Source organism: Ylistrum balloti, unplaced genomic scaffold (genome assembly GCF_031769215.1).
Source record: "Ylistrum balloti isolate Yb309-2 unplaced genomic scaffold, AGI_CSIRO_Ybal_v1 Utg370406, whole genome shotgun sequence".
In the NCBI taxonomy this organism is placed as follows: domain Eukaryota; kingdom Metazoa; phylum Mollusca; class Bivalvia; order Pectinida; family Pectinidae; genus Ylistrum; species Ylistrum balloti.
The window spans coordinates 269,254-296,209 of NW_026782277.1; the positions used below are offsets into that span (position 1 = coordinate 269,254).

A 26,956-nucleotide genomic window follows, 5' to 3' on the forward strand; every position below is an offset into this window, starting at 1 on the left:
ATGGAGACTTTATTGCTCAGCTAATGTCAATGAACCCAAACAAATAGTCTCAAAAAATACTTTCAAGGTTAATCTAGCTTTATCTTAGTGGATCCTCCATTGGAAAGCTATGTTACATTGGCATCGAAAATCTTCCTGTTAAAATTACAAAAATGAAGACTTCGAGTCAATATCTAATATGAATCATGACTACCTATCGCACAAAAAACCAGTGAAGTGATTACACTAAACGTATGTTTAGACAAGAAGATCAATCTTACTTAACCCATAGAACACTACAATATAACATACCTGTAAACCGGTTCTGAACTCTTCCCATCCAACAAAGCCCAGCAACATTCTTAAGACCGCCATTCCCTAGAAATTTGATTGATTATATAAGAAAATAATTTTTATAATTAGTGTGTCTGTTTGTGCATTGATTGAGATGAAGTAAACAATTTAAAACACATTCAATATGAATTAGTCGTTAAATATTTCAGTATAATAATTTTACATTATTCCTATGAGTGAAAAATTAAGAGACCACGCAAATGATGCCAGCATTTTAAAGAAAGTCTTTGCCGTTCGACCGAATAGGGAAAAAAGTGTACACCTAAATGCCTTTCACCCATACACAGTACAACACTGCATAGTAAGCGTTATTTTTTCGTTGATTTATGACTATAAACAAAAATTAAGAATGCAAACATAGCGAATAATACTTAAGATAAATGAGCTGTGCATATATAGGATCTAAAATGATTTTTTTTATTTCTTTATTGGACTTTTGTGAGCACAAATTAAAACATGGGGATGAATTATTTTTAAATCGCAAACTAAACAGAAAACATCTTTCCGATAGAAGTTTATCACATATCTGAGAAGAGGTACATTTGGCATGTTTTAAAGTCAAATGAGCATAACAAAATCCAAATTATTTTTGCGCCATTTTCAATTCTTTACGTAACGTCATTTTCCATGTTATCTCAATCGGTTTATGACTGAAATGGCTAATGAAAAACATGTTTTACGGCAAGCAAGAAAGGTTTCACTCTCGAAATTAGGACTTGTATTCAATCAAAATTGAAAGTGCCGTTTATATGATTCTCATTCTGAATCAATATTTATCAAACGTTACAATTTACCTTACTATAGGAAATGGCATCAAATGATTGTGTGATATCATCAGGTGTAAGAATAGGTGTTGAAACAGGATGTGACGTAGTAAGAGCATCCCGAACCATGACTGGAAACACTTCCTTCACAACTACATGCAGAGTAAACTATAAAGAAAAGAATTTTATCTCTAATGTTAAGACATTCAATATATCAATAAAATCTTTAAAATATAGCGGAAAATTGTTGTAAGTAATGCTATTAAGTGATTTAATGATTTTGTCCTTTGAGACAAAGCAAATCACCATTATAAAACTAAATATAAAAAGGAAAATATCCGTGTTCATTGAAATTGTGTATTGATTTGCGCGGAACAACATGTTAGTCTTGACAATAAACTCGGGATATTGCGTAATACTAATGGACACTTTGATTAGTAAACCAATCCGTTAAATGTACCATTCATGAAATGTGTTTCATTCTGCTGACCATGGAAATGTCCAAACAATTACATAAACCACTTACAAATCAGGTATCGCACTAAACTCTACTTTCTATTTATAGTTGATTCAACATATATTCCATTTTTATGTTGCAAAGATTAGTTTTAAATCTAGCTCTCATGAATACGAATGATGACACATGTCGCCACTTAGTACTAACTTGATTAATAAGAATGGATTCGTGAAACTTCACTTGTAGCACTGAATGGTCTGTAGTTTCTTCTTAATATCAGTTTATTCACGGAATTAAGAAGTAACGTCTTTTGAACTATCAATTTCTATACTATAACTGACATGTTGCTTGCTAAGCTGTCGTAAATGACATACATATACAAACCAGAACAAAATCGGTAGCTATACACTTACAGTATATTGGACTTCATATATCAGCATTGTTTTGTAAGCTAAATGACTTCCAGCAACCGGAAGACAGTACAAACTGTGCGATGACTGAAATTAATATTCTACATAAATATATAATAGGTTTTCATATCCAAAAGTATCGCCTTAAAAACCTTCAGAAGGGGTATAATATGCATCTTGTCATGTACACATGGTAGGCTACTGATATAACTTGTGCGAAACTATGCCATACTAACCACTTCCCATTCCGGAAACACGTGATCCATGGCGAAGTACATCAGCAGACTCGCGAATCCTTCATTCAACCAGAGATCATCCCACCACCTCATGGTTACCATGTTACCGAACCACTGATAAAGTGAAAATAGTAATCATCGGTCAATATCCTTTCCTAGGTTTATATAACCAGGTATTGACCTCCATAAGAGTCAATAACTGATAGCCATCATCATTTCACTGTCAATTTTGTTTAATGGATTCAAATCTTCGTGATTTTGTCAAACATTTGAAGAAAATGGATTCATTTTTCAGAGAGATTATTAAACGGATTTTTGTTTATATATTTTTTTCATTTTATCATCTTTTCTATTTCAATACATCATCAAAAAACATCCTTTGAAAACAACAACCTTTACAGTTATCTCTTAGAAACAGTGATCTTTTATGTCAAGGCCGTCAAAACTTGTGAGAGTTAAAAGGTTGTTCATGGTAATGGCATCAATACAGGACACATATGAAAGTCTCCGAGGTTTGTCGTAACCTATATGCCACATTATATTTCATTTGAGTAGTGACATGGTACAGATTATACATATTTACTTGACGTTGTTCTGAAATCATCAGATACAACCGAGCTTAATTAAATTATTAAAAGTGCACTTTCCCATATAATTTTGATGGTTTTTTTCGATACCTTTCGATTTTTCCTCAGTCGCCTGCTAGGCTTCAAACGTTAGGCGAATTATTGAGAACTGCCATTGTAAATATCAACATCATTGTCCACGACGCGAAAGAACGTATATCATCGGAACATTAAATAATGATACAACAATTGTGTCCTCGATTATCCAGTCTGTGTCAAATAACAAACATAGTCATACTCTTGGTTTTGATTTGCGAGTCTCCGGAATGTGACTTATAAACAGCGATAATAGATCTCAGTCACAGAGAAACAGTTGTAGAAAACATTTATATTGATATACTGCGTACCGTGTGTGCGATCTCATGTGCAATGATCAATGTAACCATCAACTGATTCTCACTAGAAGAGACATCCGGGTCAAACAAAAGGGCAGTCTCACGATAAATCACGAGACCCCAGTTCTCCATAGCACCTCCGCTAAAATCAGGCACGGCTACATGATCTAGAAAGAGAACAGAAAGGACACGCTAAAAATACAGTCTCTGAAAGGAAAATATGGTCTCCGTAATATACGTTAGATAATCTTTTCAATAATGATTATTATTTATTAGAAGAGACATATCATTCGAAAATGCATTAAAATATTGATATAACAATTTTACATAGTTCTCCTCCAGATATATAAAACTGCCAAATTATAATGAAAACAAATTGTGCATTAAACCAGAAAACGTTAACTTGTTAAGACAGATTGGTAAAATTATATGATTTCATCAACCGTGTTAATGAATGTTTTGGCTAAAATCCTGTCAAAATAGCATTTATTCATAGTAAAATTAGACATTTGTTACTGTGTATTTCGTTAGGTATTAGTGATTAATAGATAAATAATTTCTCTGGAACCAATAAAAATATTTGTTATATTCAGTGCTGTGATCCTAATACGTGCCAATTTACTGTTTGGACAAAATCTGATTGGCCAATCAAAAATGTCGTTACTAACCGGCCTTCGGTACGACGTCTGTGATCTGGAAGTAGTTGGTAAAGTAATCGTACAGCTGTATTCCAATATCGAGAGCATAAAGCGTCTGGTTTATCTTGTTCGGCTGGGACCAGATCCGTAACTGAAACAATATCACATGAATGTTTAAAACTTAGGATCAATGTCAATAACAGTTTTTGTTAGTCAGTTATCAAACCATAACGCAATGACGTCATAAAATATTAATCGAGCTGGCAGAGCAGTAGAAAGCCTGAGGGAAACGAAGACACCCCAAGGACAATACTGTCCAACCTTTCTATCATTAAGCAAAAATGTTACCGAAGTAATTTGACAAATTTTGTTTAGAAAATAATCTAATCTAATCACATCAAATATATGTTTTCATACAAGAAGTTTACGAAGTCAAAGGAAGTTGATGTGAAAATATCATATGAACTAACCTGACTGCAGATATGATATGAGCTTCTATATACAAAAATAAACTGTGTGAAACCTTATTATCTCGAAGTCGATGGGACCTTAGGAAACTTCGAGTTATCCGATTATCCGATCTAATGATATAGAATGTTAAATGTGAAGTTTTGAAGGACTGACGAAATACATTGTACTTCGAATTATATAGGGTCTTCGAGACCGAAAAAAAGAGGTCTTACTGTAGTTCTATATCTTATGTAAACAAAATATATTATTTACAAAATAGTCTGTAGATTTCTTCCCATAATTTATTTAGGAACAGATAGACGTATTTAAGCTTAGGACGATAAAAAACGACGCCAATAGGTTCTTAGCTGGTAATATCCCTCCGTTAGCATTTACTTTGGTTTTATAAGAGTGAAATACTACTTAAAGCCTCCCTATGTATGTGAGGTGAGGGCATGTGATGAAACTGTATTTTTGGCGAAAATGCAATACATACAATACAAGTCTTATGATAGTTTGGAATAGAAATCGACTTTATAGTGTAATCATACGGAAGTATACTGCTGACAGCCATCTCCTTCCCAACACCATATCCGAACGCATTGATAGTAAGGAAGAACCATTGAATATCATTGACTCAAGTTAGATAATATAGCATTGTTTTATTGCCTACAGACACGTTTCCGCTGCTGTATTAGATCCTTATTATGAAAATGACACGAAAACGATCTTCACGTCATTAATTTATTCTGCAAATGCTAATGACGAATATATAAGTTAGATGTGACAGAATGGCTGCTAGCAATTATGATTTGTTTTTACGGTTGCTTTCAAAAGAAGAGATCTATCTCTAATCTGAAGTTATTTATAAACTATTGTATATATTTATTTTGTTTTAAATCTAATCAAACATGGAAAAATAAGTTAAACAAAGGATATTTAATGAGTTTGTAGCAAAAAGCCATCAGAAATTTACTACATGAACCCGTGCACATTTTACAGTCAATATTCGGATAGTTTTCAAATATAGCAGAATGACCTTTGTCTTCAGATTCTTGAATTTAGCTTTTTTCTCTCTGTCCAGTATTTCAGACCACGGAAATGATTGATGATTGTTGGGAAAAGGTCAGGGACTGCCAGTCATTCTTCATACGTCAGAACTTATATCAATGTATGCATGCTTGGTCGATATTTGTCTCAGGAGAGCTCCGAAAATGCTCTACTGACGCATAATTTCCTATTAGATATGTCGGTTAATTACGTAATACTATTGAACGATGAAATCCTGGTTAAAATCGATCTATATTCTATTTCATTAAGCAATATGGAGCTGGATGTGTCTGATGCTCGTTTCTTTACCTATTGGTTCTGTTGTTATTTTCAGTGTTCTCTTTTGAGAACAGGACACTGGACAACTGGTTACTTGGAGTGACCAGGATTTACATGGTAGGCGTTGTGGTGTTATCCGATAGAGCAGAAGGCGTTTACTCTTCCGGAACACCTGGTTTTATTTTCCCTGTACATTGTTTCCCGTAAAAACATTTTTTGTTGTTTAAATTTTGCCTTGATTTTATTGAATTTGAGTTCGGAATATGGCTCTGTTCACATATTAGTATTTTCTTTTTGTTATAAAATACGACAAGGGATGATCAATTTCTGTTCCTAACTTTAATTAAAGAAATGTCTGCACATTATAGAAAAAAGATGACAATTTCTTGTGGAGAAGCGATAATGGTCATCACATTGCGGTCCAAATATAATAGAATTTCGCGCACTACTGATATAAGGAATCGCTGCAACAATGAAACATGTGGAGTGTTGTGATACTGTGAATACATAGATACCAAACCTACTGAGCGGTACAAAAGATACAGCATTGCTTTAGGACGAGTTGCAATATACTGGACGGACAAGGAAAACCCAATACTCCGCCCTATAAAGTGGTGGGGACATAAATGATATATTGCCTTGAACGATCAAATATACTTTTAACAAACAACGGGTTATATTGTGCATTATCAAATTTCAATTATCAGATCCATGATTCGCAGTTGTTTAGCCTGGACGAAACAATGTCGGTCTGTTTTCCGCATCACGGAGTCAATTGATTACATGTTTGTTTGCATTGGCGGAAAGTGTTATGACCTTCATGCATGTGAGGGAGCTGTGACGTTGCCTATATCAATTACCGTTCTGTAAGCGGGGGAGGTTGTTCCAGTCTGTATACGTTCATTACAACAGATGTATATCTGTCTGCTACACATGTATACTTCTGAATCTACGGCCATTACATTAAATACTGTACAACTATACCAGCCCCTCGTGGTTAAAAGTGATGTTAGCTTAACCCTCCTGTTTATGCATTGTTAGGGTTATAACCACACAATGATATATTTATGTCGAATCGTTTATCTCCTTTTATTGTTAAATAAAGTATACACAGATGTAACATTTCAAATAATAGACGTTTTTATAAGACAATCAGCAATAGGCAGAGGTTTCGTACTGATAACAAAATTTAGACTTTATTTTAGCAACATATTCAGGGAAATGCTAAAGAGAATGTTCAATTTCGTTTCAAAATATATTGTATAAAAAAGATATGGAACAAATTATGTAGACATTTACATATTAAACGTTCGAATATGTAATCTTTTTTATCATATTGCAGCATGACTGTTTTAATTCGTTTCAATGACTATTAAAACTAGATATATGTTTATAAGTTTCAGCTGGGTTATCTTCTTACTGTCAAAACATCTTCTGCATTTTGCGTTCAACATAGACTTATCAGTTTAAAAGATATCTTTCAACAGTAATGAATGGCGTATAAAGATCATTCGGATCTCTCTAGTTTATTCATAACAGGCTTGCTCAGGCATATCTTGTCCATTTCAGACTCTAGTGATGTTAGCAATCATAATATTTATATACAGTGTCTCGATAAACCTGCCTTATATAAATATTACTGCCGAAATCAAATAAAAAAGATAATCTCAAACTTCCGCTTTCAAATTTCGAGATGTTCGGGATGTATCAATGGAAAGTTCAGGCACTACATATTTCAAGCATGAAACGTACCGAGACTCTTTAAACGGCTATCAAATACTATACTGAGAGGAAAAAGAAACGCAATTAGCAGAAAGTTGATACTGTAAATTAAATCCTTGACGTACACCCTTGAAACTTGACAAATGTGTGCATTTGAGTTAGGTCCCTATGGTACCGTATTAAAATCACTGATGCATAACTAAACTGCGCACGCCGCTTGTACAAAAGAATAAGAGACAAAACCACGATATCTCAAACCCAGTATAAAGGATAGGTTCAAAATTTGTGTGTGCGAATCTACAGACACATCTGTCTTGATTTCCCACATTTTAAGCATAAACAGTTCACCGTAAAAAATGTCACGACTGTCCGAAGTTGACAGGGGTCGTGCCATTGCACTTCTTATGCAAGGTACCCCGCAAAATCAGGTCGCTAATCAATTTGGAGTCCATCCATCGAAATTTGCCGTCTCATCCAAAGACTACAGGCCCCGGAAGGGTTGCAGACCGTCCCCGAAGCAGACGCAAGCGCTTTCTGACGGCCACGGAAACAGCAAGGAACACTCTTTACCGGGCAGACGGCCGACGTCGTGTTTATAGACGTACCCACGTGCGCTATGCATATGCTTGCGTGATAGAGAATGACCGCTTCGGAGGAGGATCGGTCATGGTATGGGATGGGATTGCACATGGTATCAAGACTCCTCTGGTCGTTATTCAGGGAAATCTCTCGGCCGTCCGCCATAGAGATAGCTGCATATTGTTCCTCTAGTACAGCAGCGTCAACTGACGTTTCAGCAGGACAACCCCCGGCCGTATGTAGCGAGGGTTTGCCGTGGTTATCTCGCAGCAAACAATGTCCCCACCCTAGACTGGCCACATACAGCCCTGACCTCTCCCCAATAGAACATTTATGGGACAAGTTGGACAGAAAGATAAGACTTAGGCCGAATCCTCCAATCAACGTCGCTCAGATGGCGTTGGCGCTGGATGAGGAATGGTATCGTATACCAATGAGGAGGGTTAATACCCCGATCAATTCAATGCACAAAAGAGTTCGTGCAGTTACTGCAGCTCGCGGGGGGCACACACGATATTGATGGGTCCTGAACGCACTTCATTTGGAGTGGGGTACTCTTGAATCAACGTCAAATTTGAAAGGTTTACTTAACGTACACGAATGAAATTCTCGTAGATGACAGAGTGGTCAACTATCTTCCAGAGACATCATAATAACATTCTAAAACCCTTTTCTATTTCCCGTAGTTGACCTGGACATTCCTATTTGCGTTTCTTTTTCCTCTCAGCATATATTCGTTCTGGTAAGTCCTATAGTAATTACAGACAAAATGAGTGTGAATATATAATATATTCCGAATATATTTGCAAATGTACATTTAAATACCAACTTCATAGAACTAGAAATGTACCAACGAAATCCCAGGAGATGCATCTGGAGTCTTAAGTTGAGATTTAGGAAAACGGGGGAGTAGTGTAATAGGAATGGGTTTGTGTGACTTGTATATAGTGTTAAATGCGGTCTCTGTCACTCGGCTGACGTAGGGTGCTTCTTTGGCTCAGTTGGTAGAACTGGTCGATAATCACGCCAGAGATCTGGGATTGATTCCTGGTCGGAGCAATCGAGAGAAATTTGAATATTCCCTATCCTTTGACAGAAGTAATTGTACTTTGCATTCTTATGACCAATATAACACATCTAAATTTACATATAACTATGTTTTTTCTCACAACTACTTAATTAAGGAAACATGTTGTTTTATATGATATCAATGCGAACATTTTATCAATAAGTCTGAACATGACATTATAGTGTCATCATACTGGAATGTATCGACATGTATGTACATGACATTATATTGTCATCACACTCGAATGTATCGATAAGTCTGCACATGACATCATAGTGTCATCACACTGGAATGTATCGGGTAGTATGTGCATGAAATTATAGTGTCATCACACTGGAATGTATTGATAAATATGAACATTATAGGCGTACAGTCTGGAAAGGCGTAATCTGGAGACGTTAGCAAGACACACTCATAAAAACAATGAAGTAATTGCTTATGAAATCGATGATCTATTTTCTAATGTGACCCTTACCCACATAACAAATCCTGGTGTAAGTCCAATAATAATCTTACCTGATAATTCCCATCAAGGATGGCCTCTTTGTACACGAAGTCGGACACCACAATAGCCAGTAAATAGGTCGACATAATCGGAGTTTCATGGAAGTTTACTCGCAGCCATCCCGGTTCTGTCGAAAGGTATTGTTCCGACTCCACTGGCATGTTGCTAAGGGCAGTGTAACCTACCGAAAACCAACATCGCGAAAGTAACGGAATTGTATAGAACTTTGCATGTCGAAAGGATGGAAGAGACGAGAGGTATTGGATATGCTTAACATAAGTAGGATGTGAAAAATTTAAAGGAGAGGAATCATCATGGTTGAAATAAACGGTTTGAAAGTTTGTTTTGTAATTATGATGAAACACATTTGAAGCCGTTCATGTCTTTTAGTCGCGCGACACTTTTATACCCAATTTTCTTGGGTAAAATCGATACAGTATCTGTTAAGTTAAAATAATAAAAGATAGTGAACATTAACCATTTGTATTATTCACGGCTGAAAAACATATATTTTTTTGACAAATCGGTTTCTTAACAAAGACAGATTCTTAATGCCAAAGTTTATCTTTTAATGGGTTATTGAATCAGAAGTTTCCTAAAAACAAATTTTGTGTCATGTCTTTGTCAAGATATCGGAATAAACAGAAAAAAATAGTATAGAATCAAACCTTCCTCGTGTTGTATGGTTAGTTTGAAAGTGGCTTTCATATCGGGTTCGTCAAAACAAGGGAACACTTTACGAGCGTCGGTGGACTGTAGCTGTGTGGCTGCCAAGTATCTGTAAATATAGATATTTAATCAAATATTAAATTCAGTCCTCCAGAATATCAACCTTAAGATAACACAATGAAAATGTAAGTAGTGAATTATATGTTTTAGTTTTGTTTTTATATTGTTTAACGTCATATCAACAACAATGGTCATTTCAGTGCACTTTCCCGGTGTATGTGAGTTAGGTGCACGTGTTGAATGCGTGTGATAAGTGTCCTTGTGATAGTTCTGCCACACTGAAGTATGTACTCTACAGAAGACCTCCAGACCGACACCCAGCCTAGTTATAATACAGTGACAACGGGTGAAGGAGTCGCTATTCCAATACAATAATGAGCGTTAAAAGACTGGTATGTGTCGGTAAGTGGGCAGAACACAAACACGTCCGTATAGTAACGAACGTTCAACTTTTGGTTAAACTTGAAAATGAGAGAAAAGATATCGTATTCCAAAACTTATATCCTCCTAAATGTATCACTCAGTAGGGCAATAGTGAACATTTTATTGCATACTTTGATGACTGTGATATACCATGTCCTCGGGACGAAATCTAAAGCCCTTTCATCATGGGCAAACGTTATACGATATTACTGAAAGAAGGCAATATTTAGGAATCTCTAAGTGGTTGTTTGGGTAGAGGCAATGAGTAGATACAAATATCAAGTCTTGTTTCCTCTTACGACCGTGTAAATAAGACAGCAGGTACCGACGCAAGACCTGCAGAAAGGTCTTATCGTAGAAAACATTCGGTATAGATAAGTGCAAAACATATATGTAAGTTAGTTTCTATGTTGTTAAACACTCATAGAAACGTGTGTTAAACGACAGCCCTTTTCCCCCAATCCGATAAAATGTTCACTGCTGGTTTCATGTATATCAGAAAAGGATTAGTTATTTAACATGGTTATGTCCTGTTTGGTGATAGATTTTACTGGTCTAATTTTCTGATACTACGAGTCAATTTTCACATAATTTTCTTAAATGGCATTTTAAGTAAATTTCTATCAGAAGATTGAAAACATCGATGAATTAAGAACAAGGGTAACATTCAAACTGTATATGAATTAAGAATTTCAAAAGATGTTTCTTCCCTTCAAATATCTGCAATATCGTCAGATCATAATAATTAAACATGTTTTATTGAATTGTTGACTTTAAATAACATTTTGTACACCTATATATACAGTTTCACCTCTCTGTATGTGTTAGCAACATACAACTTTGTTTGTATTGTATCATATCACATTCATCAATGTGTCATGTTTACATACCGTAGTAGGAATAACAATTCAGTTCAAATTAATCGGGTCACACTTATAAAAAATCTACATAAAAATATTCTTCTATTTTTTCATCTATATATAATATATGATAATCAAAATTAATTTAAAACGAAAAGACTAATTAATAACTGAGCATTTAAACCCGTCCGTTAAATACGCTTTATTTCTCTATAATAATCAATGTGAAAAAAATCACTCCCATGCATATCTTTTTAATACATTGAAATCCGTGCCTTTTTCATTGTTATTGCGCAAGTGCCCCATTCAGGTCTGCCAGATTTACTTTCCCTCTACGTCACCCCGTCGTAACCTTGGCAGGCCCGGGGGCCAAACATGATCCAATCTGTGAGATTTCTATTCAACTACGGTATCTTTAGGATTAGTCCATGTCCTTAATAAAAGTCCCATACAAAACAAAAACAAAACAAAAAACAAAAAAAAATCATGTTTGAAATATGAAGTGTACCAAAAACTCTTTATTAAACATTAATTTCCAAATACTTTCTTGGCCACTAGTATCCTTTTTCGACCAGGTGGTATCTCATTTCTGTTCCAATTACAACCGAATATGATATTATGCAAAATATCGACTGACTTTAATCCTATAGCAGCTTGATGAGGTCAACCTACTTTTTTTGATAATATGACAATATCGACCGAGGCTGTAGTTTGAGATCAATGTTTAAATTCTGATTTCGTTTTATTCTGTATAAGATAGCATCCATTGTAATCATTAGTATTATGTTGTTCATGTCAAACTGTATATCGGTTTATTAGTAAAAAAAATTAGTTAGAATGATGCAACAGTGTATCCTGTTTAAAGGACATGAATTACAGCAGGCTCACTATTAGATAGAAACAGCAGACATTCACCTTTGATCGACAGATATATTAAATCCAAAATCAGACGTGATAATGAGATTTGTTATTCTAATTTTGAAAATATACTTTATCTGGGTTATCTCCTCTTCACAGCAAGACACAGTTATCTCCCCTGATAAGAAGAGTTGTCTAATCTTGCCTTGTCATTTAGTAGGTACAAGATGTATAGAGTTGGACACGTGTTATCAAACAGATAGAAATATCCCACTATTTCCAAGTGAATGTGTAATAAGTTATCTGTGAAGGCAAGGAGCTAAATATATCAACGAATACAAAATAAATAATAGCCTGTCAGACAACAGTGACGTCAGCTGTGTCCTGAAATCGTACATTATAAACTCGTATCAAGTCAAGTGTTGATAAGAACAAAATTTAACAGTCGGAAGTAGGGGTAGATAACTGCAATCTACTTTGCATTTTGATATATTACACCATCTTGTACTTTAACGATGTTTAAGTAACTTTTTTCAAAGATAAGTAAATTTTATTTGTTTTATACAAACAAACACAATGTATCAATGTTTTATACAAACAAACACATTGTATCAATGTTTTATACAAACAAACACATTGTATCAATGTTTTATACAAACAAACACATTGTATCAATGTTTTATACAAACAAACACATTGTATCAATGTTTTATACAAACAAACACATTGTAACAATGTTTTATACAAACAAACACAATGTATCAATGCTTTATACAAACAAACACATTGTATCAATGTTTTATACAAACAAACACATTGTATCAATGTTTTATACAAACAAACACATTCATGTAATTATTTTAATCTGACACTCATGCTTTCACATACATTTAACTGTCCCGAAGTATACACTTTAAACAATTTACAAATCAAAACAGAAAATAAGCATTTTATGTATTTTACAACAATTGCAAAAAAAAACTTTCACCTCTTTTTGAATTTGATAAAAGCGCGCGAGAGGCCTCACAATAGGAGGAAACCGGAGTACCCGGGAAAAAAACCCAAATAGTTGGGCAGGTGACTCCACACCTTTTCACGTCTGATCAGGGGATCGAACTCCGGAAGCCTAGGTTAAAGGCATGTACGTTACCACTACGTCACTCGATCACCCATTTACAAATAACAAATATCACTGCTTTAACCCGTTCCATGTTTTGCGATTTTCGCCATTCGGTTTCTGTATTTCAACATTAGCCCTAAAAAGATGAAACAGCCGTATGTTCCACAAAAATGCCGCGAAGCCGTAAGATAATTGTTCACATGTTTACCTGAATGCTATGAAAAGCAACACATTTACCGTTAGAGATTGAGCACTAGCTTACACTGCGTGCCATACTGTAAATGGGAATTTCACGAGAACTCGTTATCGCGAGAATGGAAAAGAAAAACAGCAAAAAAAAAAAAAAAAAATGAATGAATTAATAAATAAATGAAGAAGAATTAAAAACAAACACACACGTTGAAAATAAAACGTACAAACCTTTTGTCCCAACCCGTGGTAGAGCCATAAATATATATGTACCATAAAAACAAAACACACAAGCAAATAAAAAAAAAAAAAAAAAAAAAAAAAATAAAATAAAAAAACAACCCAAAATCAAATTCCACCGACAAACAAAATAAAACCCGTGAATAATGCTGACGTTTCAGTATATACATTTCGCTTTCAACACACCATCCATCAATACATTCCGACTTTGAAACAATACAAATAAGAAACAAGACAAAATAAAATGTAAGAACGTCATTGCTAGATTTTCCACATAATATACATAATACAAGGTCACATTCAAAACTGAATGAATATTTCACGTCTCTATTAAATCCCACTTTCAATGTATGCAAATTTTGCCTCGTACTTAACTCAAACATGAGGTGGGTTCCCAGGACGGCATATGAACGGCTTCAGAATTGCTAGAAATATGCGAAATCCTGATAGGTAGTAACATTTAAAACATTATATTCTCTCAGGTGACTTTAAGACTCGCGTGCTATAAATACAAAGTAAATATATATATCTATCTATTTCGTCATCTAGGTAATTTTGTACGAAGCTGCGGCTGTTCTATTTTAAACGAATTAGAACGACCTTTTTAGAAAGCAATGACCTTCCACGGATAAGTGGTAAAGACAATATCAGATCTGCAGACAGATATTAGAATTCTGTGTGTAATTCGCTTGTGAGATTTGAGGAAATTGTATTACTTTGAGTTTATAAAACCATTACAATAGTTATTTATTCAATAAAACTCTTATGCAACCCTTATCTTCAACAAACAATTCTATTCTGTTTAGCTAATGTATCAGGTGATGCGAACTGACAGTAATTCTGAAATACATTTCAAATTTTCTTTCAAAGGTTTCAGGATAATTTTGTTATTTTGAGTAAACATATCATGTCTATGAAATTATGAAACTACAGTGCGAGCCGTGGTGTGTCATGATGGATTCGAGTATGCATTTGCAAACTACACATTTAGTCTACGAACTTTGGAAATATCTTTTCGTTTTATTAATTGTCGGTACTTTTATCACTATAATTGCCATGCCATTTTGAATATATATATGGAACAAATTCATCTTTCAATTTTAAAAAGTTTTGCCAAATCACTGCTTCAGGTATAAAGATAAGCATTAACTATCGAACCTCCGTTGCCTGTGGGGCGGGGCCAAAAAGGGATTTTTTCCTAGTTCTTTAAAATCCTATCTCTTCCGAACGAATAAATGAGTAACTCCCAAATTTTGTCTGAAGCATTTTTAGGTGACAGCAAATCAATTTGGTATATACATTTGGTCTTGGACCCCTCATGCGAGAGGGGCGGAACCCAATAGCGGCCAATATGGTGGTTTCTTTTAAATCCGGCTTTTCGCGTAAAAATTAATTGATATCGGCCAAATTTGGTCTGAAGTTTCCTTAGGTGATAGGCATTAGGTCTGAGCCAAAAGGGGAAATATATTTTTTGAAATCCTTCTTCTCCTGTAGTAATGAATGGTTATTGTCTAAATTTGGTCTGAAACATTCTTGAGTAAAGAAGAATCAATCGTGCGTATTCATTTTGGTCTTGGCGCCCTGGGACGAGAAGGGCGGGACCCAATACGGACAAATAGAGTAAATTCTATAAAATGCTACTCCTCCTGTGGGAATGAATGGACATAACCCATATTTTGTCTTAAGGATAATGGAGAATCTATCTTGTACGGATGTAGGTCTCGGACCCCTGGGGCTTGAGTGACGGGGTCCAACACGTGTAATAAAAAAGACACTCCCTTTGTAGGAACGTTTGGATTTTGCCTAAATTTCGTCTGACGCAGTCCTGGTGGAAGAGGAACCATTTGTATAAATCTTCGTTCTCAGTTCCCAGGGGATAGAGGTGCAGGGTCCAAAAGGAGAAATTTTTGTATGTGTTTATAATCCCTTCGAATCCCCGGCCGGCTAGGTGAAAGGCGAGTGCGTTACCACTGCGCCACCCGACCAACCAAGTTTGTGTAAGGATTGGTTCATCCTTCGAGCAGGGACCCAAAAGGGGGAATTTTGCTCTAAAATCCTACTCCCTCTAATGCATGAAATAAATGGATTTTGTCCAAATCTGGTCTGAAGTATTTTTGGATGAAGGAGAATACGCTCTGTATAAACTGCAACCCGTCTACCCAGGGTGGGAGTGGTGGGCACAATTGGAGAAACGTTAGTTCTTCAAACTCCTTCTTCCATACAATGTTGCTGTTTTGTCTAAAGTGTTTTTATGAATAGTGAATCTTTTGACAACAAAGGCAGGACCCAACAGGGCATTACCTCAGAAATTGTTTGTCATCTTTGGAATTCTTTGTCAAATGGTTGAATAGCTCAATTAACCAGGTGAGCGATTCAGGCCACTTTGGCCTCTTGCTTATCATGTATGATTTTTGAAATTCGGTATTGTTTACGAGAAACAAGTAGAACTTTTTTACCAGAACATCATATATACATAAACTGCATTTAACTTATCAGACTTCGCCAAACATGAAAGTTGGCAATATTGCACCACAGCATGAGCACACATACCATGGAAAACCCGTATCGCAAATTAACCCGGAAAAGAATATAGCGTAATATTCTTCCAACACCGAAATCGATATACTTCTGTTTAAATCCGACACGTGCGAAATGCTAAACGGTTGTCTAAGGATTTGATTGGATAATGAATAACATTGTGTCTTACCAGAAACCACACGCATCTTCGAGGGAGATATCATTAATCAGTAATGACACAGCTAACACGAAAAATAATGAGACCTCCCTCTGCTATTTTCTGACGCAGGACCATGCTTGAGTTTTATTTATCCTAACCGATTGCCCACATGTATCTAGAACGAAATGTCCCTTGGAGAACGTGCTGTGATGGCGCGTGCCAGAAACGTAGCTAATCCATTTACTTTTATGTCACAAAGACAGAACGAAAACATAAATCAAATTAAATAACGTAGTAATGGCCTTGAAAGATCAAATGAAGGAGAGATGAGGGACAAAAACAGTAAACAAGAATATCACAGTAAAGAACGATATTTTACCTATCCATATCACAAACGAATACATATTTGTATCAAAATCAATATATATATATATGGAAATTAACCAATAATTATCTTTTAAAATATGTTAATGTATATACTGAAAATATATTTTGAAAAAAAGTGGAAGAGAATCGACACATAAAGCCGATAAACACATCATGAAATGATTACATAACTATTCCAAAACATGCTCAGTCAAGATGACACACGGAGAACAAGTGCTAAACCTACTGAAGACAAAAAAAGGAGTTAAATCGTTAGATCGGTCGAAAACTGATAGATAACGTGTTTTAAGCAAGATTAAAAGGGAACAACTCTTTGAATGAGACCATACACCGATTTTTTATTCTTAAAAATAATTTGGAAAAAAATGGAACGCCATACCGATTAGTTAAATGCTTACAATACTGTACTGTGACGAAAAAGATATTTATAAAAATAAAACAAACAAGCAACAACAAGTCATTTGTGTTTCTGCATTAATGCATCGAGTGCATCTTTTAAAAATTAAAACTGGCATTTTCGCGAAAAAAATATGCTTATCAGAGGGCATAATTTTGTCCGTATATCGTCTGTAATGCACATATAGAGATTAAAGAATTTGATTTCCACCAATACTTCATCGTAATGACTTGAACCATAATAACACAGTTTTATTGTTGGGCCATGTATCCTACAGACACGTGTAACACAGGGTCTGACTGTTGATTTGATTTCTTCCTTATAGAACTGCTGTCATACTAGATAATAAAAATAATCCAAATAATGGCAACATCATGCTGACGACTAAAAGGATCGCAATATCAACGATGATATCTTATAGCCACATTCATAACGATAGAAATTTCTCTTTTTCCTGTCGTGTCCTTAATTCGAAAATGACAGTAGATAGTCCCGAGATCGCAGTAATGACCAGCGTCATAGAAGCATAAATATGTCTGACTACTGGGTACGTGTCCGGTGTCCGATACGCAAATTGCCTTTGTTATTCAAATACACCTCGTAAAACATAATCTTGTCTTACAATAGACGCTTTCGTTCCGCCATTTACGATCGTATGTTATTCCGATAAATGCTATCAACTTCAAGCACCTGAGTGAATTAGATGTATGGAGCACATTGATAATGGTTCGAATTCTCGTTGACAAATTACGTTGTATTATCTCGTTTTAGTCATTATAAAATGGAACCCTTTATCTTTATAGCTGTTTTTATTCCGACGTCAAATATACGAGTATTATGTTATATATTTCCAGCAAGGGAGACAATCGTCATTAAAATAATAACAAGGTCACCTTGTAGACGATATTATATTTACTACTTCCCGAGTTCCCGACGGATATTTCTGTATAACTAAGAAACTTGTATATATCTGTTAGCCATGAATAAACTAGACTGTTCCGACCGGTAGGATATTTTGGGGGCATATCTATATCTTTTAAGTGTAAACTGCATGATGAAAAGGATATGTGGCAAAAACAATTATCGTTTTGTTTCCCATCAATAATTATATCAATGTAATTTCAGCATGTTAATTGGTCTCACGTGAGGATGTCTTATTTTTATGACCATTTCTTGTTTGCAAATATCTTCCTAAAGTGCCATAAACCTTATCGTCAAATGGCATGAAATATTCGAAACTTGGAATTCCATTTAGTGTACATTCCAATAAAAACACATTTAAAACACACTGGAACAATATATTATGTGGATATGTTGGTGAACACAATACACACTTTGAGTATTTTGTTGTATACAATATATTCGTTATAATGCTTTTGCTGTTCACATTGATCATCTCTAGGTTTTAGATGTACTTTAAGCAATACTTTCGTACAGAGATTTCTACAAATCAACCCCTACCCTTCACATTTATCACTCTGAGCAGGACACTTCACGTTGAGAAGTAAGAGTTTAGCAAGTACATAACTCGACATTTCTGACTTCTGACGCGCCAATTCGGCACCTGTTACCCAACCTCGTATTAGGGCGGTCGATGGTGGTCTGAACTCTCACATCTACTTCTCAATCAACAGGTGTATTTCTCTAGAGATAAACAAGTCTTATATATGTCTGATAATTTATTTACACAGTTTCTGTAACTGTCCTTTTCATTCCATTTTTATTTCCCCTTTTTGTCCGTCTGGTGCTGCAGAATGTCCATCGTTCACATTCTGTTGGTTTTATGTAATGTACTATGCGTCTGAAATTAAAATTCCTGAGTACATATGTAAGAATCCACTGATTTGGGGATTGGCCCACGTCATACGGCATTTCATTAATATCTGGAATCTAACTAGGTTTAATGGAACGCGATATAGCGAGACCACGAGACCGCGAAGTGAGGCGACGATACCCGACAGCAAGACCTTAACCGTAACCATACTCACTTCGCGGTATCGCGTCTCGCAATATCGCGTTCTATTAAACAATGCGATATTACGATGCCCTAAATCAGCCATCGTAGGAACCAAACATAGATTTACGTATAGCTGGTCATCTTCAGGGGTAAGATTTTCGCAGTTTTCTATTAAAACGGTCGAATTAGATATAAGAGTTTTTGCTTAGTGATTATTATTCAACATGTCAACTATGTTAGTATAAATGTATATCTATACCACTGGGATCACAAACTATAAACGGTTCTCTGTGTCTAGGTATAAGTTCTGGTATTACTGTTGGTCCCGTTGTTGTATATCGTGTTCTTCTTTGACAATGTGACATTACTCACTTAGATTGACCAAAATTTACATGGCCAGTGTCGTAAATAATGCAGAAGACGCTTACTCTTCCGGAACACATAGTCTTATATTCCCTGCACTTTCAATGAGTCTACTTGTACTTTCCTATGTACATATTGTGCTCTATTTTCATCGAAATTGTGTTTGAATTGAGACTCCATTAACATGTGATTATTTTCTTTTCAGTCCGGTTGACAGAATTATTCGATGTTTTGAGGATCAAATTTCTAAAAATAAAAAAAAGACGGGCAGATCTTAAGAATGATGTTTATTGACACGAGAAACACAGAACCTCTCAGGTCAACCTGGCAGTATTATCAGATTGTATAAAATGTACAAATACAATATCATTTAGCAATACTTACCCTTCCAAATTACCTCGTTCAATACTCCTGATATAACTGTTCCGGGGTCGAAGCGTATTGTCTCATACTTTTTATCCAAGTTCCATCGCATTTTAGTTAGAAATTTACTTAATGTAGTTTTATAAGATATACTCAATCATCAATCGACATTTTTACTTTTTTTTATAAAAATCTGTTTAGCTCCGAGTTTTGATAGTACAGTGAGCTTGGACTATAATTTTTTTTCTTATGGAGGGGTTGAAATGAAACAATTAGTTTTAGTTACTTCATATGTACGTTACTCAAAAACTACAACAAAGAATTTAAAATTGACGTTTAAACATTTGTGGTTGTTACATAATAAGGGATACCTATGTGACAGTGATTCTTTGTCGAATTAAGAAGCCATTGCTATCAAATGTCAACTATAAGAATCACTAAGATGGCGTGTGACCATAGAAAACTTTCGGTGAGCATAGTAACAAAGTTGTGCACAACAAATTCAAGTCTATTCCTTATCGACCCTTTTTATAAATCTTCACGTTCATGCTATCTCACTGAGATAAAGCAGGTATTTCGGATAACAGAGACTTTCTCTGACCTAGAAAATAACAATAAAATTACATTAATCCACTCACCTCCTCAACAACACTTAAGTAGTATCATATTTCGACTCGTCCGGCCTCCTGGAAGTTAGGATATCAATACTGGAAGAAGAACTAACCATTTATCTTCAGACTTCCGTTGCCAATACACTAGAGGTCAAGCCGCTAGACATAAAATAAACATGATTTTGTACACAGACAAAATCTTAATTTTCGGGTTAAAGAGGAAGTGTTTGTTTTAAATTATCATTTCAAAGATACCTTCGAATGCAATAAATAAAAAAAATATACAATTTTATAAATAATGTAAATTTCATCACAAATTTTTCACCTCAAATTTGTCTTTCATCCTAAATAGCTTTCCCAATTATTTTTGTTGTACATATGGTACAGTTTACTGTGACCGGCTGAGATATCCTGCTGGGGCCTGTGGCAATGTATTTCAGTGTGATAACACTACAACTCAATCTTCAGCACCGCGCTATCACTAGGAGGCTTACATGGACATATCGGAGCCTCGCGATAGTACTAACCTCGCATTGATATAGAGATCGTTGTTAATTAGCCATATACGTTTAAGAAATATAATGAATATTTAACAAGCTAAAGAAACTCATGGTTCATTATACAGCTGTAAGAAAATAAACTAACATAATATGAATGTGTGAAAATGATAAATACAAGATATGTAACAATAATAATTTCATTTCCAACTTTTATCGAAAAAGTTACACATATGCACACAATTGGCCTTTTTCATAGTGCTTGCGTAAACAACAAAATTGTGTTTTTGACCTGGTGACCCTTCATATAGTATAGGGACTGTGTTGCCCTAGTACCATTGTTCGTTAGATTGTAATATTCTACTCCATCCAAATTAAGCCGACCCAGCACAGATCGATGAAGGGGGAGGGTCTAATGAAGAATAGTTTAGACATTGAAATAATCAGTGTTGGTAAAGCATCTTATTTCACTATCTTTTAAAAAAACCAAAGTTGTAATTAAGCTTTCAGCTTTTGAAAAATGCCTCCTTGATTACCACCTATGATTTCGTGCTTGTCGTGATTTCTGAACGGCTGATTGTATTTTTCGGTGTAAGCGCAACATACAAAAAAGGAATGCGTCAAACGTTCCATGCTGAATTGCCATCCCTCAATTTCGTACGCGTTTATTTTTTTGCAGGAGAGGTATTGTAGGAAAACCTTTGTCATTTGAATAAAAACGTATTTGTGAAATCCTATTTCTGAAAGTATTGAAGTCAAGGAAAAACATAAATAGTCACTACCTGATGCCCAATACCTTTGTCATATAAGATTTGTTAACAAAATTGTTCGAAATTGAAATTGAACCGTGCTCTTTTGATGCGCATGTCAATTTATGAAGAAGCCAAATGGTGATTTCATTTGGGGCGTACTACGTCATATCCGATATTTCCATAGGGAACAATTTTCGCGACTTACGCAAAAATACCACATCCGCATAGAAACGGGCTGATGAAGGTGCAAACCACGCCATTGTATAATGTGCCTCTCATCGAGGTGGTATATTTTTAGTTGGGTACATAATAACTCTCTACTATTATAAATTAGGAGAAGTTCGTCACTTACAGATAACTCCTGAAATAATATTTCAGTTTTAATATTTCCCCGTTTTTAAGCTATTGTCAAGAACTTAGTTATAGAAGTATCACCCCTAACGGTTCTCTAGTGCATTCTTCTTCCCGGAACTAATCTTTCTTGACATTGATTCGGGTCGACGCGTGTTATTACCACTCGCTGTTACTTTTGCCAAGTAAGTCTGATTCATCCCAGTGCTACCACACCGAACCTAGTACTAACACGCGTTAGAAGTGCTCATGTTAGAATATTCTCTATCTGATTTCGTTCATATCAAGTTATAAATACCATTCCCTTCGTCATTCTATACAAAAACAAAGGGTCAGGTACGAATTATATTACATTTTGGTTTGATAAAACGGACGTTTGTCCGCATCACTGCAATCTAACTTGGATGAGCGATTCTTTCAGCAAACATTGAAACTATTACGGAAGTTTCAAATTTTAAAAAGATGGAAATTTTGAGACGTAGTATATATTGATGACCGATTGTCCTTAGATTCTCGATAGTCATTATTTATTAATAATGCAATGTTGTTTTCATAAACAAAACTGATTACATATTCTATATGTTTGATGACCTATAGCTGTAGTAATGACACAAATGTCCCCTCTGGCAACAGAAGTTACATTTCAAACGGTTAGTGTTAATGGCTTTGTGGTGGGACGTACACGTTAATCAAGAAAATTACCATTTAATCCTGTCTGTGTAGAATTAAGGCAATATTTTAAAAATAAATTTTTAATTCTTATTTTTCATTTTTTTAAAAGTTACGTCGGCAGATTTTCTAAATATTCTCTTGAGTTAATCAAGGCCTCTCATCGTTTTTGCGATTATTCAAACTAAAGTTCAAAAAGATAAATTGTTAAAAATCTAGCAAATATCCATAACTAGATAATGAAACCAAGACATGACCTTAAATTGTTATAGTACAACTACAAACTCGTTCTATCTCCGTATCCGTTAAAGGGTAAAGGAATGAAAACGACGTTATGACGGGAAAACGGACAAAGGGGCGTAAAAATGGACAGTGAGTAAATGATATTAATCATCCCTGTTATTTATTTTGTAAATTGTATTAGGCAGTTAATTTACAACAAGTTGAAATTGGCAAGTTCTATTGAATTTTTATGAGTTTTACATTCTAATAATCTTCAATCGAAGTGTATATTAGGTTTGAAGCATCATCTAATTTTCTTCCATTTACCGATTATAAGTCTGTATACTCTGGGGATACAGTAGAGTGTGAGAATCGCACCTGTTGGTCCCAATTTATGATTCGTAAAGAAGACTAATTTTTGTTTTAATCTGAACTTTCTTCTCCTGGAATATTGTCCTAATGTTTCACGTGCGACCTTTTCTTTGCCTCTCTGAGGAAAGCTTTGGGTATTGTTTGTCTTTAAGAATTGAAGTGAATACTCGATTGTCCGTTGTCAGTTTAATGTACCTCCATCAGTACAAGTCAGTGTGATAACACTATAAAATCGGCTTCACTTTCCCACAATAAAACAAGGCAGCTTTAACGAATATATCATAGCCTCCCTACATACACATTCAACGCCTTCCTTAAATGCGCCTAGAATTATATAGGCCGTTCAGTGATATAAAACCAAACCAATATAAACTCTATTTGGAATCGATCACGTGTCAAAAGCGACTCAATTGCCACACCCCTCGGGGAAATAACATTTTCAATGACATTAAAAAATCTACAGTTTCTGGTTTGTGTAGTGCAATTTTGTTCTTTTTGAAATTTATATTCATTGTTTTCTTCTTTGGAAAATCAATACAACAGATATGTATAGGTAATGTTTCGCGTATATATATATATACATTTCATATTATGACGAAATCCCAAAACAATTTTGTTGAAATAACATATAACGATTATTCATAATTCACATGCCCCTCGATATGAATATATATATCCTCATAAATACACTAGTATAGAATTAAAAAAGATTTTTTTTTTTTTCTTTTCCAAATACATTTTATTATTCATTTTTGTATTGGCGTCTTCGGTAATGCAACAAGCACCGGAGCAGTATATGGTTTTAGAAACTCCAGCTCCACGAAAGTTGACAATGACGTTGATGCCATATGTGCTGTTTGGGTTCAGTACATGTAGGAATCCTTATTAGGAACATACAGTTAATACAGGACTGCTTTTAGCAACGGACTTGAAATTCCCAAAAAAACTATTTAATATTATCATAACCAGTGCCCATATCGTTTTGAATTGACCACGGCTAAATTAAAGAGCATTGTCATTTTCTGGTAAAGCAACACTACGATTGCTATATAAACATAATTCATTTATAAGTTTTAGTGGAATATTTTCAGCGCGAAAAGCGCTAGAATAGAAATACCACCCAAATGTGTACGTTAACAGTTAAAACTGTCCTCGTTTATATATAGAAACCTCTTAATATCACACGTCTGGTTTAAACACGTAGACAACAAAATTCGATATACTGCGTGGTTATTTTCATTATACTGTCAGCAAAGCATTTTTTTTGTTTCGTTAAATTCTTCTTTTATCTGTCCGTAACGATATACCTATTATCCCTCCTATAACGGGAACATTTCGCTGGCTTGTATGCTAGCACCATAATGAAGTTTGTATATATAATAAGTGTGTCATAAAAACAAAGACAATGGACGAGTGTATATTGTTCTCCTGACAAAGGTTTACTAGCAAGCATTTACGGTCAACCCATAAAAAACGCAATACATTAACTTTAGTGTCTACGATTTTTCTTTCCTTCTACTTTCATTATCGAGAAAATAATAAATTTGCCTCATTTATAAACCACATGTGTATGTCGTTAAATACAATCTGCGCATGCGCAATCTATCAACCTGATTTAATTTCCGGTCGACTCGATAACGATGAAACGCAGTATGTTTCCGTACAGTTGTAATGTTGATTGGTTTTATCTATTACAGTCAACAATAACTATACCATTTTGTATATTATGGTCGTTGTCACTCTAACACTTCCATAAGGCATGGAGAAAAACCGGAAACCGGAAAGAGCACAGTATATATTTTCAGTCAACGCTATGAAAATCCGTACATTGAATTATAGTTATCACATAATGTTTACCCCAAATTTCATATATATGTATATGTATCTAATTCATTTAAATTCTGAACTTCAATGTTAATGGAACCGTATAGAGAATATTCTCTCATCCTACTGAATCAACAGCTCAACGGTACGAATAGATGTCACTTACTTCCTGGTTCTACCGCCAATTTCATACAAACAACACTCGGATGGTACAGGAACTCTGCATTGTACTGCATATATATGGGTTACATTTATGCTTGACTCGGAGATTGTTTTAAACTCAGTTGTAACTGGTTTGATTTTCATGGAATGGAAAGGGAACAGCAGGCCGGGAAACGTATTCGATGCCAGACATTGATCTATTCGAAAAACCTGATTTGTTTTTCATTTATGTGTTTCGTTCCGGATGTTTTGGTATTGCTACGCATCGAATTTCATGATCTCCTATTCTTTTATCCCTGAAGAACGACGTCAAATTTATATTTGTCATGTTTGGGGACCAAAATAGTACTGTTCTGTGTGACATGCGACGGGACTCCCATATGTTGTTCAGTGAGGTAGCAATCAGTTACTACAAGGAGATACCACTCTGACTGTTCACGAGACGTTAAAACGTTTATACAAACAAGATAAAATGGAAGTAAAACACTCCATCAGTTTGTATTTCGCTTATACATACTATAGACCATTACATATTGCAAACAAGATGAATATGTCATTCAGTCGCCGAATCTTATGATGTTTATATTAACACACGAGAAGAAGATTTAAAAACATATGACCAATCGATTGTATTTACATAATCAAATTCAAGTTATCAGGACAGAAGAACGAAATTGATATGTGATTCTTTTAATGATATAAAAAATTCCTTTTCAGGCCAGGTTTGATTTTAAACAATCGATACTCAGTGTAACAAGATGTCACTAATGGAATTGGATATTTTTGAACTTGGGTTTAATTAGTAAATGCTGCAATTAGCGACAGTTTGGATGGATATTGATTTTGGAAAATTTAGATTTTTCTGATGTAACAAAGAAAATACCAACATATTGACAGAATCTTTATTCAAACACAAATTCGATGGAACTATGGCAAAATTGTGACAAAATAGAGATAAACACGGATACAAGGAGAATAATACAAGATGTTCCAGAAGAGTTAGCATCTTCTGCCTCACTGATAACACCCGCCAAATAAGTAGTGTCACGTTTCCAATTGAGAACATAGTAAACAACAATGAGCATCAAACAGAATATTTCTAGATGATATCATAATGTTGACCGCATGTTTTCACAATATTCATCAGCCTGCATCAGTTAACGCCAAATCGTGTAATGGTTTTGTTCTACTTCTATTTCTGTCCATGGTGAGACCTGCCAGTTCATTAAAAAAATATTCCATTTTATTGCAAATGTATATTTTTGAAAAAATAGAAAATTCTTTAATCATACAAAACAAGAAATGTTGTAAACTGTAAAAATAATGTTTTTGAAGTATACACCAAGATCTAGACACAACAATTGAATTACCAGAAAAAAGGAAATATTCCCTGATACAAAAACATATCAAAGTGTCTGGAAATTATTCCGAGAACATTCTGTTACGATTCAGGTATTCATATAAAAATATCAATTATCTT

The 26,956-nt window shown here is 34.9% G+C and overlaps 1 protein-coding gene across 1 annotated transcript in view; it reads right to left on the reverse strand.

Annotated features, from left to right (window-relative positions):
• Positions 1–26,956, reverse strand: part of LOC132554467 (glutamyl aminopeptidase-like) — a 51,318-nt gene that overhangs the window by 7,493 nt on the left and 16,869 nt on the right. The window contains exons 2-8 of the mRNA XM_060218785.1: positions 10,122–10,231; positions 9,465–9,634; positions 3,830–3,950; positions 3,174–3,328; positions 2,201–2,314; positions 1,128–1,265; positions 292–357 (exon numbers count right to left, since the gene is read on the reverse strand). Coding sequence (XP_060074768.1) covers positions 292–357; positions 1,128–1,265; positions 2,201–2,314; positions 3,174–3,328; positions 3,830–3,950; positions 9,465–9,634; positions 10,122–10,231 — 874 coding nt within the window. The remainder of the gene's footprint in view (positions 1–291; positions 358–1,127; positions 1,266–2,200; positions 2,315–3,173; positions 3,329–3,829; positions 3,951–9,464; positions 9,635–10,121; positions 10,232–26,956) is intronic.